The sequence below is a fragment of the Heteronotia binoei genome, chromosome 5 (assembly GCF_032191835.1).
Source record: "Heteronotia binoei isolate CCM8104 ecotype False Entrance Well chromosome 5, APGP_CSIRO_Hbin_v1, whole genome shotgun sequence".
NCBI lineage: Eukaryota > Metazoa > Chordata > Lepidosauria > Squamata > Gekkonidae > Heteronotia > Heteronotia binoei.
In genome coordinates, this window is record NC_083227.1 from 142,004,880 (window position 1) to 142,022,868 (window position 17,989).

At 44.4% G+C, this 17,989-nt stretch overlaps 1 protein-coding gene across 2 annotated transcripts in view; it reads left to right on the forward strand.

The window, feature by feature from the left end:
* Window positions 1–17,989, forward strand: part of ARHGAP26 (Rho GTPase activating protein 26) — a 537,491-nt gene that overhangs the window by 508,858 nt on the left and 10,644 nt on the right. For both annotated transcript variants that reach the window (XM_060240533.1, XM_060240534.1), the window contains one exon: window positions 7,647–7,738. In XM_060240533.1, the coding sequence (XP_060096516.1) occupies window positions 7,647–7,738 (92 nt within the window). The remainder of the gene's footprint in view (window positions 1–7,646; window positions 7,739–17,989) is intronic.

The window sequence follows — 17,989 nt, forward strand, 5'->3', positions numbered from 1 at the left end:
CTCATTGGTGTTTATCAGGTTCTGGATATCGTGTGGAACTGATTGCATCCATGTTCACAACCATTCATTCCCTAGATTGAAATTTTGTGGTTGCAGGATTTGTGCAGATCTTATTGCTGAGTGTCAGGATCTTAGTCTGTATAGGCCTGCATCAGCCATGTCTTTGTGGATAGGCAAAACTACTAATTGTATTAATTACCAACAGATGCACTGCATTTGCCCATTTATTCCAGAGTTCCTTCCACAAAGCTGCATAGCTACAGAATTTCCTGAATAGTGGGGGTTTAACCACTCTGTTTTGTCTGTCAAACAGTGTTTCTTCCCACGGCTTCTATTCCAGTGATGTCATCTCTGAGACAATATCAGATTTTATTAAAAAGCTTCCTTAAATTCTCTCAAATTAGTCTGATTTCGGAGTTATAGATAGCTGCGTGGAGTTCAATTGATTTTCTTTCTTCTGTAGTTTAGAAGACATATTTAACTGATAGCCCTGTGTTATGTAAAATTCAGAATTACAAACATATGTAACGTTAGGGAGGGGATGGCAAGATCTTTTATGGGCAAACTTCATATGAGGAAGTTGTGAAAAGCAGATTTCACAGCAACAACATAATGTAACAAAAACATTTCCTTGTGGAATCTTTCTGTAGTTATCTATTTATTTCCAAGTTTCTGAACTCCAATTAGTGTTTTGGATGATTAAATCCCTGTTAATCTAGTCCACAAATGTAAATCCTAAAAAAAACTTAATCTGGGGGGGAGAATGCTCTTTTGTGCCTTTGTGGGATGACAGGTAATTCTATGAAAATGTGGATTCTTATGCACCATCTGAATCAGAAGAGAAAGGAAGGGGGAGCATTTGATTTGTAGAAGCCTGATTTGTCTGGAAATGTTGCATTCATAAAATACCTGCTGTTACAAAACAGGGATGTTTCCAAACATCATCACTATCTGAAACTCACCCCTGATTTAGTGGTCTGGTCCTATTCATGGAATAACACTGATGAGTTAGTTTCTTTCAGTTCACATTTCCAGAATTTATAAAGACCAGTGGTTGTTTGTACACAGTTAAGTCTTGCTGTAACTTTTTGTTCCAACCAATTGTTCACATTAATTTATTACTTTGCAGGTAAAACCATCTAGATGAATGACAGTTCATATTAAAATGCTGGTTATGAATTGGATATGAGGAAATGTGCACACCCCTTTAAAACCTCTGTGCTTTCCGATGAATTAGATTATTTGCAGGTGAACTGCGAAGCCACAATCCTCTCTTAAATCATAGATTACAGTTAACCCCTTTTTAATGATCCTGTTGAGGGGGGGAATGATTTCTCCTCTCACAGGCTGGATGAAATCAAGTACTCGGTTTGGTTCTGCCACCAGGGATTTGTAGGGCAGTGCTAAAGCCTACTCTTGGAAAGTGGAGCCCCCACTGATTAGCAGTTTGCCTACCTGCCCATTGCAATGGAGGCAAGGTCTTCATGGCACTGGAGAGGGGGGACCAACAATAAAACTACAAGCAAGAAAGGCAGAGCGTTGAAGCAGCAGATGCTAGCATCTGGCCTTTCAACTTCCTCTGCTCCTTCTACACTAGGTCATGATAGGTGAGGCCTGGAGATCTCAAAGAATTACAACAGATCTTCATACAGAGATGAGACCATTTGGAGAAAATGGCTGCTTTGGAGGGTAGACTGTATAACATTATACTCTGGTGAGGTCCCTCCTTTCCCCAAACGTCACCCTCCCAAACTCCATCCACAAATGTTTAGGAATTTCCCAATCCAGAGTCAGCAACCCTAGACACTTCCTTCTCACTGTACAAAGTGGCTGGATTCTTTCCTCTTCCCCCCATATTGGAGCAAAGGCCCCAGATTCAGTGTTAGCTTTATAACAGCTAAATTGGCTATTATAAATGAGGGGGTGGGTTGGGGGGGGATATTCTTAGGAGATAATGTCACCTGTGGAACAAGAGACCCTTCCCCCTACCACATGATGGTAGTATTATTCTTGCAACCTCCTGGTCACTTTCTCTTGGACAGTCATCCACTCAGCCATTGTCTGGAGACTTAAGGTGACTACCACTTTCCAGAGGTCTAGGCTAAGCCCTCTTATACCTCAGTAATTAGCTTGGATTTGCTGCTTCTGTCACAGCTCCTTCTGTCACAGGCCCTCATTCAAGAGCCTCTCTAGCTCTTGCAGAAAGTCTAAGAGAAAAGTGCCACAACAAGGGCATCATGGGATGTGGAAAATGTATGAAGATAAGTGTTTTGTTGCTCCTGCAGCAAAATGAAGTGTCAGATCATGGGGCAGATCTAGAAGAAGAATCATAGAGTTGGAAGGGGCCATACATGCCATCTAGTCCAACCCCCTGCTCAATGCAGGATCAGCCTAGAGCATCTCTGACCAGTGTTTGTCCAGCCACTGCTTAAAGATTGCCAGTGAGGGAAAGCTTTCCTTGGTAGCTGATTCCACTGGTGAACAACTCTTACTGTAAAAAAGCTTTTCCTAATATCCAGCCGATACCTTCCCACCCTTAATTTAAACCCATTGTTACAAGTCCTCTCCTCTGCTGCCAACAGGAACAGCTCCCTGCACTCCTCTAAGTGACAGCCCTTCAAATACATATAGAATGCAATCATGTCCCCCCTCAATCTCCTCTTCTCCAGACTGAACATTCCCAAGTCCCTCAGCTTTTCCTCATAGGGCTTTGCCTCCAGGCCCCTGATTATCCTCATCACTCTCCTCTGCGCTCACTCCATTCTGTCCATATCCTTCTTGAAGTGAGACCTTCAGAACTGCAGACAATACTCCAGGTGTGACCTGACCAATGCAGTGCACAGCGGAACTATGACATCTTGCAATCTGGAAGTTATGTCTCTGTTGATACACCCCAAGATGGCCTTTGCGTTTTTTTGTCACTGCATCACACTGGCTGCTCATATTTAACTCATGATTCACCCATATCCCAAGATCTTGTTCACACACACTGCTACCCAGAAGTGTATCTGCCATCCAGTATATGTGTTTCTCATTTTTGTTACCGAGATGTAGAACTCAGCACTTACCCTTGTTAAATTGCATCTTGTTCACTTCCGCCCACTTTTCCAGCATGTTCAGATCTCACTGAATTCTATCTTCCGGTATATTCTCTGCTCCTCTCAATTTGGTGTCATTGCAAATTTGATGAGTAGCCCCTCTGCATCCTCATCCAGATCACTGATAAAAATATTGAAAAGTACTGTGGCACCCCACTGAACACCTTCCTCCATTCAGATACAATGCTATTGACAACTACTTTTTAAGTGTGGTTCTCCAACCAGTTCCTTATCCACCTATCCTAGAGTCCAGTCCACAGTCCTCTTGTTTACCCATCAGAAAAAGGAGCCCTGTCAAAAGCTTTACTGAAATCTAGCTAAACAACATCATTCCCTTGATCCAGTAAGCTCGTCACTCGATCAAAGGAAATGAGGTTGGTCTGGCAGTACCTGTTAGGGACAAATTCCATTCTGACTCCCCCAGATCACCATGTTGTCCTCTAGGTATTCACAGTATTTTCCCTGGGACAGAGGTCAGACTGACTGGCCTGTAGTTTCCTGGGTCATCCCTCCTCCCTTTTTTGAAGATTGATATGGCATTCGCCCTCCTCCAGTCTTGTGGCATGTCTCCTGTCCTCCAAGAGGTCTGGAAGATGATTAACAAAGGCTCTGCAAGCTCTTTGGAAAGTTTTTTGAACACTCTTGGGAGCATACCATCCGGTCCAGGGGATTTGTACTCATTCAGTGCAGCCAGGTACTTCTCAACTACCAGTCTGTCCATGTTGACCAGCAGCTCAGATGCCTACTAATCTTGCCTACTAATGTCTCTAGATGAGCCTGTACTCTTCTTCAGGGGAAAAACTGAGGCAAAATAGGCATTAAGCCTTTCTGCTTTCTCTCTGTCCTCTGTCAGAGTTTCTCCATGGACTGTATGAGTCCAGTTTTTGCCCCTGGCAGGCAACACACCTCTCAAGCCAGAGAGTCAGGCCTGGATACATGACTTTCCATACCCCTCAGCAGGGAATCACCTATGACCAACACCTTCCTTTTCCTTCTCTTGTCATTTCTTAGTATCTCCCTGTTCTCCACCCACTATCTTCCTGGTGTTTGTATTACTTCTGTTGGGAATGTTTCCATCTGCCTCCTCCACAAGTGCTGGAATGGATTTCTTAGTTCTAATGGCATAGAGTGCCATCTTGCTCAACATCTTTGGGGTAGGGCTGTAGCACTCTGAGGAATCTCGTAAAAACACTCAACTGCACCATTGCCCCTTCGACTGGTATTTCCTTCCCTATGCAAGACATTTACAAACTCCTCCCCTTTCTTGATTTCATATAGAGTAGTAATTCTTTCTTCCAAGCTCCAAACCTTCTCCTCTAAGAGTCCTATTAACTTGCACTTCTTACAATAGTAGTCCATCTTGTCCTCAGAGAGGAAGACAAACATGGTAGGTCCCTGGAAATGGTCCATGGGCATTCATCATCACTTCCCAAGTGGAGTAAGCACAACAATGCAAACTTTCCTAACTATTAGGGTTTGTAGAATCTTTCGGGCTCAAGTGCCGTGTTCTACTGGAGAAAGTTTTTCTTCCAGACATTTCGTTCTCAGCTGCGGAGAACATCCTCAGTGGCGTTGCAGCCGGAGCAGGCGTTCTGACCTTCTTGGCTGCTGTGCATTGAGTGAGGCCAGGGCTGCCGGAGAGCTGCTATTTCTAGGCTGGAGGGGGTGTGGTGAGAGGGCAATTGGTTTGTGAATGTACCCATTGTACATTCACCCCCTCCATTGTACCACACCCCCTCCAGCCTAGAAATAGCAGCTCTCCAGCAGCCCTGGCCTCACTCAATGCACAGCAGCCAAGAAGGTCAGAACACCTGCTCCGGCTGCAACGCCACTGAGGATGTTCTCTGCAGCTGAGAACGAAACGTCTGGAAGAAAAACTTTCTCCAGTAGAACACGGCACTTGAGCCATGTTCTACTGGCCCAACTCTTTTCTCAAGCACAGCTAAGTCACTTCTGCAAGTACCCAAGGTAGCGTCTACCACTCCACCTCACCTTTGCCACACCTCTACCATCATCACCAGGCATGGAACAGCTTTCCCACCTCCCTGCTTAAATGGGTGTAGTGTATTTCTCCAGCATTTCTCCTTTACAAAGGAAAAGGCTCCCATGATCTTTGGTCTAGGAGGGTTCATTGGGCCCAGTACCCAATGAAATAAAGAGTTGATTAGCTTCCCCACCCTTATGTAGATCTTCCTAGACTCAACTGCCAAATTCTATTACACATTGCTAATAGGTTCCTAAGTTCAAACAGGAATGAAAGAAAATAGTTTGAAGACAGTGATCATCTCCAGGTCAAACCCCTACTGAGCATTTTAAAAATTCCTGTCAGAACCGCTCTCCAACTAGAGGTTTCTTCTTTGAAGACCATCCAGCATCCTCATCTAAATCCACCAAACTATCTGGGTAGTTCCACTGGGGAGGCTTCATCAGCAGCACAGCTTACTTCATTACTGATATCCTTTGAATCCACTTTTAAGGAGAGGAGTGAACTCTTAGAGCAAAACCTCCCTTATCATCTGACAAGACTATGGTAACTGTTGAAGAAAAGGGGAAGGTGAGATCCCTGGCTCCTTCCATTAATACTGAAACTCCTCTCCCTTTTCAAGCACAAGCTATTCTTTATGGAGGTTGAATAACAAACCCTGCAGTCCTTTGGATGCAGCCGCAGATTGTTCTCTATTTTTCTGGCTTTGTGGAAGTCTAATATCCAGGTCTATATAGCAACAGTACATGGAAAACCTATTATGCATGGTGGAAACAGCTGGGAAATCCCATCCTTGGAGCCACAGTTGATTACATTTTACTTTTCATCATGGTGGCCTGGATGATGATCTCTGCCCACATCTGCTGAGAAGGCAGGTGTCAGCTATTTCAGACATTTTATGAGATCAGGGAGCTGCATTCTTTTCTTCCCACCCTCTGTTCAGGAAATTACTGTGTGCCACTTTATTGATCTCCTCTCCTGCTGTTGAAGTGCCATTATGGAATCTAAGTGTGTTCTACAAGTGTTCCCTCATCTACCTTTTGAACAGTGCACGATCTGAGTGCACAATCTGAGAAGGCTCTATGCCTCAAGATTGTTTTATTAGTAGCCATATAACATCTGCAGCTCTGTGTCATGTTCATGAAGGAAAAGCTATGCATTGTTCAGAATGATATTCATCTTCTGGCCAGATCCCTAGAGATATGTATGTAGCTTTCATTACGATTTAGAAGCTAACATTACTATCATTTCCCCCTCATCTGCTCCCAGCAAGCAAAAGTGGGCTTGATATGGACTTTAGGTTCTACATAAACACCTCTAACAGTACAGGTGTGTTTTTTTTTAATCTTGTAACAATAAGTGTTCCTATACCACACTGTCAGTGAGAGTGCATTGTCCTTGAATATATCATATCAGACTTACAGGTTCCAAATGGGTTTCCTGGCTAAGGACACAGTTGCCTTCAAAGCTCTCACTGACAGGGCCCTCTTTGAAGAAAATGGTAGATTAGTCTATGTGGGCCTCCATTCAGAGGGCATAAGGTTGGCGCATGCCAATAAGGCAACCGAAAAGTCCTCAAGTCCTACGGCTTGTTAACTGCCAGAGTATTTGAGCTTTGAATGCCTTTCCCCCATAAAATATAATGGGTGTAGACTTCCTTCCTACTTGCAAGGGGAGAAGAAGCCCTTCTTACTTAGTAAATTCACTTCTTCTCAAAGGCAAGAGAACCCCATTTAATTATTCTGGACAGAAGTGCAGAAGTGCAGTCAGTCAGAGTCTTGGTAAATAATAGAGAGCCCACATTCCTGTTTGTTCTGCAGTTCACAGAAGAGTCAAATACTTTCTAGAGTGCTCTTGCCAGTTCACACAGAGTGATAGCAAGGCTTAATGGGTTTCACTGCTACCAAGCACTGATAGTGTGTACCTAGAGGCACTGCAATTCTCAAGAAGGTAAGCTGATAAGAAAAGAGTACCTGCAAAACTAAAAGTTTGAACTCTGTTGTAGTTCAAGCAGATGTAGTTCTGAAACAGAGCTAGGAGAAAAAACTGCTGAGGGGGAGACCCTTAACAAAATATACCACCCCAAATGATTTATTGTGCTGAGAGCCAATGGAGTTTATGTTGCCCCAAGCAAGAACCAGATGCCTAGTTCAATGCTTCTTATTAACAGCTCTCAAAAATATTCTGAGCTGACTGCCAAATTGCTCCCTCCTTTTTTCTATTTTATAGTCTGTTTTCTTCCTGGACCCTCTGACATAGTATTGCCCAGTACATTGAGCAACCATGTAAATGCCTGAATTTCAAATGCTATAGAAATGCTTTTAGCAAAATGTCTGAAATGATGAAATGTGGTTTCATGGGGTTGGGAAAAGAATATGCTTCAGTTCCTTTTCTGCAACCTTTGCTCTTTATTTTCACCTTGCCATTTGGCACCTCTTACAACTCCTTCAAGGACTTTCCAGGAATTATAAATTTAAAATCTACTTTTTGTGTCTACACACAGAAGTAAACATATAGAAACTGTTTTAATACCTAACTGATTTTTAAAACAATTATTTTCACAGCTCACCATTCCGCAAAGCCAGAGCTTTATATGCTTGTAAAGCAGAACATGACTCAGAGCTCTCCTTCACTGCAGGCACAATATTTGATAATGGTGAGTAGTATTCAAGGGTGGGGACTCCAACAAAACACAGAAGAAGCATTTTTCAGAAGAAGCATTGGACTGATTTTGCTGAAGGCTTATGCTTTCCACTAAGTAGAATAATCTAAAACTCCAATCTCCATTCAAACTCATTGTAAAATAGTGCTGAGTTTTCTGACTCTCCTGGAAATCCTCAGTGCACCAAAATTCTATGCTTTGAATTTCCAAACTGAAACTTTAGATTATGAGGACCAAACTATACATGTACATCTGGGATTGTAATAGGGTTGCCAGCCTCCAGGGAGATCACCTGGAGATCCCCCACCATTTCAGTTGATTTCCAGATGACCAAGATCAATTCACCTGGAAAAAATGGCTGCTTTGAAGGTTAGACTGTAGGTCCTTCCCCAGGCTCCATCCCCAAAATCTTCAAGTATTTCCCAATCCAGAGTTGACAACACTAGCTGCAAAGGCAAACACTCATTTGAAATCTGGTGGATGGAAAGCCTCATCTCAAATGGGGGGATGAAGGCAGAAATTCATCTAGTTCCACATATTTAGCATAAGCCTTTCCCAGCTGCTAAAGTCATTGTTCAGATTATACTGAAAGGTTTTCAGATTAATCATGTGGACAATGAAACAACAGACAATGAAACAACAGACAGAGGTGGTAGGAACTCTGAAAAGACATTCAAAGTCTCACATGGGTTGGTGAGCAGTACCTTATCTCTCCATGCCTGTATTGTTTTGCATATATTGGGTCTGACTTGACTTGTTACCATACTTGTTAAAACATTGCCAAAAAGAGGGATCATACCGCTAGGGGGTGGCTGTAACCAGGGACTTAATTTGGTTTCAAATGTTTTTTGCAGTGCTTATGTTGCAATCTTGTGCATAATAGCCAGCAAGTAAAATGAGCTATGCAGGTCTGCTTCACATTAATCAGACTGCAGGTGGCACTTCCATAATCTTTTTGCTGAGTTTGTTTATTTACAGATTTCACCATGAGCTGCCATTTCAAGGAAGATGTTGGAGAGAGGGCAGAAAGGAAGGTTATTTAACTTCCCACCTCCCTTTCATGCTGTCTCCCTTCAAAACTCACCGCCCCAACTTATGTTTACTTGCACAGGGGTATGGATACATGATCCATGTACCGATATGAGTTCCATTGCTTGCATAATAACACAGGCATCAGTCCAGTATAGGACCTTGACTTTACTACCTGGCTGAGAGCAGCCCAAACAGTGCTTGTTTGCACTCTTTCTTGCAGTCTGTTTCTTTTACAAGGAACAGCATTATAAGTACAGTGAAAAGATGGGGCCATTAACAGCCCTTCGGGCATTCTGTGGCAAATGGTAGAGGCACAAAGCCTGTTTGTCCATGCAGCCTTCATATCTCTTAGATACTTACTCACTCTGGCTACAAAGAAGTCAAGGTGGTGCACATGGATCACACCCTCCCCAATTTTGTCTCCACAACAACCAAGGAAGTTAGGCTGAGATAGAGTATCTTGTCCATTGTCAATCCAGTAGGCTTCACAGGTGAGTGGGAGATTCGGACATATTTCACAGCCCTAGTCTGACATGCTAACTACTTCACCATGCTGTTACTTAAATTACTATGGAATTCCTAGTTGTATTTCTGTATCCTGTGCAAAAAATAACAATGATAATGTGATTTTTTTTCTGTGAATACCATATATCTCAATAAAATTGGGACAGCTGGAACTGTCTGTTTGCAAGGTTTCCTTCCTTCCTTCCTTCCTTCCTTCCTTCCTTCCTTCCTTCCTTCCTTCCTTCCTTCCTTCCTTCCTTCCTTCCTTCCTTCCTTCCTTCCTTCCTTCCTTCCTTCCTTCCTTCCTTCCTTCCTTCCTTCTCAGTTGAAACACATGAAGCTGCCTTATACTGAGTCAAACCCTTAGTCCATCAAGCTCAGTATTGTCCATGCTGACTGGGAGCAGCTTTCCAGGGTCTCAAGTCTTTCATATCACCTAGTACCTAATCCTTGTCACTGGATATGCCAAGAATGGTACCAAGGACCTGCTGCATGCAAACTCAAAGCAGATGCTCTGCCACTAAACCTGCTCTTTCCAGCCTGCCATCTGGTCCCAGTAAGATGGTCTGATTTTCCTAGAGTTGTTTCCATGTCTTAACAACTCGGGAGGGAGGGGGAGGCGGGGGGGTGTCTGCGTATTTTAAAAACTTAATTAAATTTTACTCACTTCTATATCCTGCTGTATCTTATTCACATTCATTTTTGCTGTGGCTCTGAACAATTAAGGATCTTTAAAAATACTAACTCTGTTTCTTCCTCAGTAGATATAAGTATTTGTCCTACAAAATTCCTGACCACTGACAATATTCTGCTGTGCACTTCCCTCGTTTCTTGATGTAAAAAAATGTTTTAATTAGATATGAGTGATCGTTCTTGCTAAACTTATGTGTAGCCTTTGTTCATGTGAAATATTGTGCTATTTATAATTGTCCTTCAGTGGAGATGTTGAAGCTTCGTTGCTAGCCCTGCAGCTTGTGATTTTGAGAGCATTGTTGGCAGCACAAAGCTGTTAGCAGGGTCTCCTTCAGAATGGTCAAAAGGGCAGGAGTGAAACTGAAACCTATCCATTGGGTTGCCCCTTAGTTATTTTGGACTGGGCCAAAATTTAGCCACCCTATTCAGAATTGTGGATGCTATGACAAGTGATGATTCTGGAGACAGAGCAGTTGCTGGTTTAGAGACTGCAATGTAAGTGCTGTCTCTAAATCAGGAGCAGCTCAGGTCTTCATAGTGACTTAAATGATTAGAAGGAAAAATAATGCAGTGATGCATTCTTCCTCTTAGTGCTGAGAACTTAGGTTCTGAATATGGGAGCAAATAATATATCAAAGTTTATTGCCCCCCAAAGTTGGAATGAAGAGTCAGACACAATGAATTGGATGAACTAAGGGCCACTTTATTAAATTGTATTCAAAATCGGCAAGGGCTAAACAGCGCAAGCGGCCTGGTCAGGGCCAGGGGTCTCAATAGACACCTTCCCTGCCATTTAACGGGCGAGCGCCCAAGCCCCTGGCCAGAGCTGTACATCACAGCTCCAACCAGGCCAACTCAGCAAGCAGGCAACATCTGGAAAGTCCCCCCCCCCCCAACGAGCAAGGCAACTCAATGAAAGGACCCTTCCAGGTAAGTCCCAAAGGACGATCTGCATTCTCCCACCCCGGGCTGGCAAACCCAAAAATTGATCCTGACAAACCCCTAACCCCACAAAGGGGGGGATGCTTTGTGGTCCTCCCCTAGCTGCATAAGCTCATTAACCACCGAACCTGCCACCAATAAGGCCAAGCCTCTGCTTAGGCCTTAGGTCCCACCGGGGGGCCCAAGGCCACTCCAAGCCTTTGCTGAAGGTCTCTCAAGAAGAGACCATTACCCTCATCTGAAAGATGAAAGCCATCACCCCTATAGCGGTGGGCATGACGAATATGAATGTCCAGATGAGGCAAATAATGGCCCAAACCATCATCCAAGGCTCTTCGAATTCTTTTATTTGCCTTGCAGTGGGCCCTATCGATGCCCACAGGATCCAAAACACCCCGCCAAACAAGATGAGGGATCATGGCCGACCAAATAATAATAGTCAAAGGCCATCTCTCTTTGATAGCCCTAAGGTCCTTCTCTGCCTGCAGGGCCAAAGCTGTGCCCTTCATCAGCCCCAGATCATTCCTACCCAGATGTATAGCTAAGACCCGGGGTGGAGGACCCGCATTCTCCTGGAATAACAATGGCATCAGGCCAGGCCAATGAAGACCCCTGCGCCCTTGCCACTCTATTGTAACCCATTGGCTGAGCCCCAGCTGAGAGCCGACCGAAGTTCTCCGAGCCTGATGTGCAGCCCAAAACACATAGCTGTGTCCACAGACGAGAACTTGGCTCCTCTGGCCAGGAACATCAACTGACAATGGAAACATCATGGATGGAACAAAATGTATTTATAGGCCGCCGGTTCTATTTTATCTTATTTTATCTTGTCTTTATTAATTTATGGTTTGATTGTATTTTTAAATGTTTTAAGCTGAAGTTGTTGAATTATCATGTTGTAAGCCGCCCTGAGACACTTAGGTGAGAAGGGCGGGGTATAAATCTTAATATAAATAAATAAATAAATAACAACAGCACCTGCAAGAAAAAACAATCAACTATCAACTATAAACACAACACTCCATGTTAAAACGCATAAAGTTAGGGATAGAGCAAGTGGCGAACATACAACTTATAGGCCGCTGAGCGCCATCGACCCAGCCGCTGAATAGTATGCGCAGGCTACCCCAAGGCAGCAGCTATAGAGGCTGCTCCAATTCTAAAGGAGTGGGTACCAAACCGCACCCCAAACAACCCAAGCTTTGCTAAAGCCTGGGAAGTCACAGCCCAAAACTAATTCTTCGTCAGTTGTCTGCCGTTAAGGTGACAAAACAAAAACCCATCCATGAGACCCCTTACTGCCAAATAAGCAGCCAAAGCAGGACACAACTCCTGCTCAGAGCATGTGCCCAGCTCCAAAACTGTCCCCTTGCAGCGCTGGTCAGTCTTAGAGCGTCGAATGGTAATGACCGCCTTACTCTTCACTAACCTCAGGTCCTGTAGCAACAAAGCATTACCAGAAACATCATTTCTGGAGCCTGCCACTAGCTCACTGACCCTAAGGGCCCAAAAAAAGACAACCAGGGAAGCAGCATGAAACAGTGTGGCTTCAAAATAGGATGCATACACTGTGCCCCAAACCCCCTTCAAACCCTGAAGGATCAAAGGAGAAATAGGCTTTCTAGTGTCAGGATTATACCCGGCCTCTCTAGCCCAGCCCTCCAGCATCTTACGCAGACGAAAGTTAGCAGTTTGCTCCTTATACCCCAACGCTTTACTAGCAAAAGCCAGAGCAGACAGGCATCCCCTAATGGATTGCATGGCCAATTCCTTACCTTTTAAAGAAACACAGTAGTGGAGCAACTGCTCCACTGGGAGGGGCCAAACAATGCGATACCCTACCTCTGACCTAAAGTCCTCAAACTGCCGCACAGCGCATTCATAAGACTTCCTGGTGCTGGGTGCAATGGCTAGGCCTATTGCTCTGCAGGCCTCTGCAGGCCTCGGCTCTCCAATCAGCCATAACTCATGGGGCATTGGCGTCGGCTCGTGATCAGCATCTGCGGCCAGCTGACGAAACCTCTCCATCTGTTTATGAGAGAGAGCATCAGCCACCCTATGTTAAGCCGCAGACAACACAGAGTGAAGGCCCTCACCAATTTCATAACCCATTGGGATTTGGGTGACAGGGAATTAATGACATGGACCACTGCCATGTTATCACACCAAAAGTGAATTGTGCGATTGGCCATATGATTCCTCCACAGCCAAACCGCAACAAGAATGGGAAAGAACTCAAGAAATGTAAGATCTCGGCTCATACCCGCCTGAACCCATGACTCTGGCCAAGAATCCGTGCACCAATGTCCGCAGAAATAAACCCCAAAACCTAAAAGACCCAGCAGCATCTGACATAACCTGAAGCTCCGCTTCAAGCTTCATGTCTTTCCTCCAAAATGAAATCCCATTAAAGGACTCCAAAAACTCCTGCTATACCAATAGGTCTGCCCTCATGCTGCAGGTAACCCGAGTTCTATGCTGTGGAAGACGTAGACCAGCCATTGCATCACAAAGTCCACGCAAGAAGGCACGTCCAGGCACCACAACTTTGCACGCAAAGTTGAGATGCCCTACCAGCTGTTGAAGCTCAAGTAAAGTAACCTTCCGCTTAAGAAGGAAAGAATCAACCCTCTCCCTCAAATGTGCAACTTTTTCAGTAGGTATTCTGGACAATTGTGCCAGAGTGTCCAGCTCAATCCCCCAAAAAGTAAGTATTTGTGCTGGACCCTCTGTCTTTTCCTGTGCCGGTGGAACACCCAGTTCCACTGCCAGCTCCGTAAAGCCAGACATTAACTTTGCACAATGCCCAGTCCCTTCAGCACCTACAAAGAAGTAGTCATCTAAATAATGAACCACTTCCTGTAAACCCACTTTCTCACGAACAGCCCATTCAAGGAACATGCTGAAGCATTCAAAAGCATAGGTAGGCACCCCTTAGGTAGAGCTCTGTCCATGTAGAATTGCCCCTCAAAGGAAAAACCCAGAAGCTCGAAGTCAGCCGGATGGACAGGGAGAAGGCAAGAGGCAGACATAATATCGCATTTAGCCATCTCTGCCCCCCTACCACAGCATCGCACAACACAAACGGCCTGATCGAAGGTGATATACCTAACAGAGCATAAATGCTCAGGAATGCCATCATTTACTGATGCACCCCTAGGATAGGAGAGATGGTGAATCAGACGAAATTCACCCGGCGCCTTTTTTGGCACCACTCCCAGGGAAGAAACCCGAAGGTTAGGTTCTGGAGGATTTGGAAATGGGCCCAAAATCCTACCATCAGCCAACTCTTTGGCAATCTTATCCCTAACTACATGCGCCATACCTCTAACAGAACCATGGTTCCCAGAGCAAAATGTGACCTGAGGACCCTAAAAAGGAATTCTAAAACCAAACATAAAACCTTTTATTAGATAAGCTCTATTGACCCGTTTGGGGTATCTGGCGAGCCGCCGCTCAAGAGGTCCCACCTTTATCGGACTGGGCCCCTTTACCAGCTTGGGAATTATCTCAACTTCCGCTTTATTTCTTTTGGCCCTTATGTGGTCGAGCTCTGGGGCAGTTGCTAAAGGAGTGAGAGCCCCCACACATAGGACATTCGTGCTTGTACTGGCAAGCCTTCCTATTGCACACTCCTTGTGAGCCAAACTCCCAGCAGAGCAAGCAGTGTTGAACCGCCTGCCCTGCAGAACTGCGGGAAGAGGATGAAGAAGACACAGATGACCTAGCAACTAAATGACCACTATCAGAACGGTCGCCCAAATTTGGTCGCGCAGGGGACATGACTTAGAGCCACAGCTGCTGGTGGATACGATCCCATTGAAGGGAGGGGTATAAAGCAGCCCTCATCCTGAATTCTTCGTCATATTGAATCCAAGCGGGCCCATTAAACATGGTATACCCCTTATAAATAATATCCATATACTGGATAAGTGAAGCCGCCCTCCAAGGCTGGGCACGTGCTATCACACCAGCATATATGAAAACCCCCAGCAGCCAATTGGCCCAAGTCCGGTCCACTTTGCGCTTCTTCAATTTTTCCTTCTCTTTGTCATCTAAATCCTCCTTATCTTTCTTCTCCAACTCATGGAACAGGAGGGAGAAGATATCTTCATATTCCCCTTTTAGAATTTTATCTCTCGTCGCTGGCAATAAATCGTCCCCTAAAGGTAGTGCTACTTCCCCAAAAGGTATGGCAGTAAAAGGAACAGCCCCATAAGTGGTGCTCAAGGGGGGAGGAAAGCCCTATCCTCCCATCATGGGACCTGACAGAAATAAAGCCCACAGGGAAGCGCAATGCAATTGGAATTAAAATGGCCCCCTCTCCGCAGCACCTAAAATGGCCGCCTTCTTTCCCAAAAGAACAGCCCAAAGGGAACTTAAAATGGATGCTGCCTCCCTTCTACCCGCAGCTGAAAAAGTCCTATTCTGAAAGGGCCTTTCACATTACCCACTACCCAATCCTAAATCAGCTCCCTAAGAAAGAAATGAATTTGCATCCACCCCACCACAAAATTGCCCAGTAAAAGAGGAGGGGTAAAGGGGGGGAAGTGAAACCAGCCGTATAATGATGCCGCCGCAACAGCGCGGTGAGTAGACTCCCACACAACCACCAGAGTCCCACCGGAAGCACTAAACACCCAGAAACACACCTCAATCACTACCATGCCTGCTGCCTTATCAGCGACCCAATCTTTCGAGAGACACCTGACGGCCCGGAGGCAAGGGAAACTGACAAGAAGGAAGAGCAAACACTTTCCCAGCGTTATCAGCCGCCCAATTTTCCCCGGATGTGCTAAACGCTGCTATAAAAGAGCCGAGGGAAACTGACACAACCAGAGCCAGCAGTCAAAAAGATACTCCTCTCCCGTCCAATCAGCCGGCCGACCCCCACCCAAATGCAACTGACATGATCGAAGCAGGAGCAAGCCAAAAGCGCTCCTGCTCAGCCCGATCCTGCATCGGCAACTGGGACAGGCAGGGAGAGCACGCTGCTATCGCAGCCAGCTCCGCCCCCAAGCCCGAGCCCAGCGGGCTGTCAATCTTCCCCTCCTCCAACAAAAGGGCAGCAAACATGTCCCTCCAACCTTACAGCGTAGCTGCAGGCTGGTTGGGACAAAATGTAATGTAATAAAAGAGAAGTAGCAGCTGTTCTCAAATTACTCTCAGAATGGGGGAAAAAACAATTTTTGAGAAGCTGAAAACCAGGGCTTTTTTGTACCAGGAACTCCTTTGCAGATTAGGCCACACACCCCTGATGTAGCCAATCCTCCAAGAGTTTACAGTTGGCCCTGTAATAAGAGCACTGTAAGTTCCAGGGTGTGTGGCCTAATATGCAAAGGAGTTCCTGTTACAAAAAAACCTTGCTGAGAACCGAACATTTTGACTGAGATGGCCTTGCTAATTTGTGCACCTAAAATACTGCTGAACATATTACTTTGTGTGAGAAATATTTAATCAGCAGCATAGTGTGCTAGTTCTAGTTATGACGTGAAACTTTAAAGCTGAAAATCACTGAAAAGAAGAGCTCTGTGTTGGAGGTTTTTAATATGTGTTTATAAGTGGCCATATCATGTGGCCACATCATAAAGAGTTCTAGTCTAAAGATATTAATGAATAGCTATAGAAATTAACTATTTCAGTGTAACCACATACATTTCATTAGGGTTTGTAGAATCTTTCGGGCTCAAGTGCCGTGTTCTACTGGTTGAACACGGCACTTGAGCCCGAAAGATTCTACAAACCCTAATGATGTTATCAGCTGTGAAAACCTGAAATCTTTGATCACATACATTTCATTAAGAGTTTGGGATGAGATGGAGGCAGGAGAAAGATGATTGAACCCATTTATGCATAAAATACAATTTATACTTTAAAAATACTAGTCAAAGAAAGTATGTGAATGTGAGCATTCCTGAGTCCTAGGACACTGCAATCTATAGATTAGAGAGAGGACTTTTTGGAAGAAAAAGCCCACCAGGAACTTATTTGCATATTAGGCCACACCCTCTGACATCACCAATGTTTCACATGGGGATTTTTTTTAAAAAAAAGCCCAGCATGGACTTATTTGCATATTAGGCCACACCCCCTGACACCAAGCCAGCCGGAACTGCGTTCCTGCTCAAAAAAAGCCATATATATATATATGCAAGGTAAGGAAATCAGGTCACTTAACGAAAGCAAATTTGAGAATGCATATTAAGTAGTGAATATAAAATGTCCGTGGACCACTGGATTGGAAACAACAGGCTCTGTGGGGTATGAATTAAAACAGAAATGGAACAGATGGAAAGTCAGCTAGTGTTGCATAGAAAACAGATTTTTTTAAAAAGGGAGAAATCTGAACAGTTTAATAAATGCTGTACAGATTCCATAAGGGAGAAGATGTTATTAAGAGTTATGGTGATCCAATAAAAAGATGCATTTTTTCTTCTGGTGTTTATTTATCTGCCTGACATCCAGGACCTGAAAGTTCAGACCTGGGCCTGCTATAATTTTAAGAGGAGTTTTCTTATATGTGTAGCTTTCCTTATAGACTTGCTAGAAGTGTAGCCATGAGTTTTGTTTTGTTTTCAAGTAGCCTAAATAAACTTGTGATGCTACTGGACTGCTGATCTGAAAACTTTTCAGGTATCATATGACTATCATTTTGTTGATAGCTTTAAATCTGTTTTTAAAAAGTGAATCCCTCAGAAAAAATCACAAACACACAAATAAGTATGTCTTCTGAATCAGAGAGAGAAAATGTCCAGATCAGACTAAAGGGCAGTAGTTCAATGATGCTTCATAGTTTTATTGGTTTGATCATCAGAGAAACTTTTGGATTTTGAACACTGAAGCAAACCACTTAACATTCAGACTGAGGCCCCACCCTCTTTGCATTATTAAGCTACACCTTGCCAGACGCTGAGCACATTTCAGAGAGCTCTGAGAGAGAGCGGAAAAGAAGTGCTATAAAGGTGAGGTTTGGCTTTCTAAACAGCTGGGGAAGTGGCTGAGAATTTCTGAGTTTGTGTGACTGTGTGATTGCTGAAAATTCTGAGGTTGTGGTTGCTGGGGAACTACTGTTTG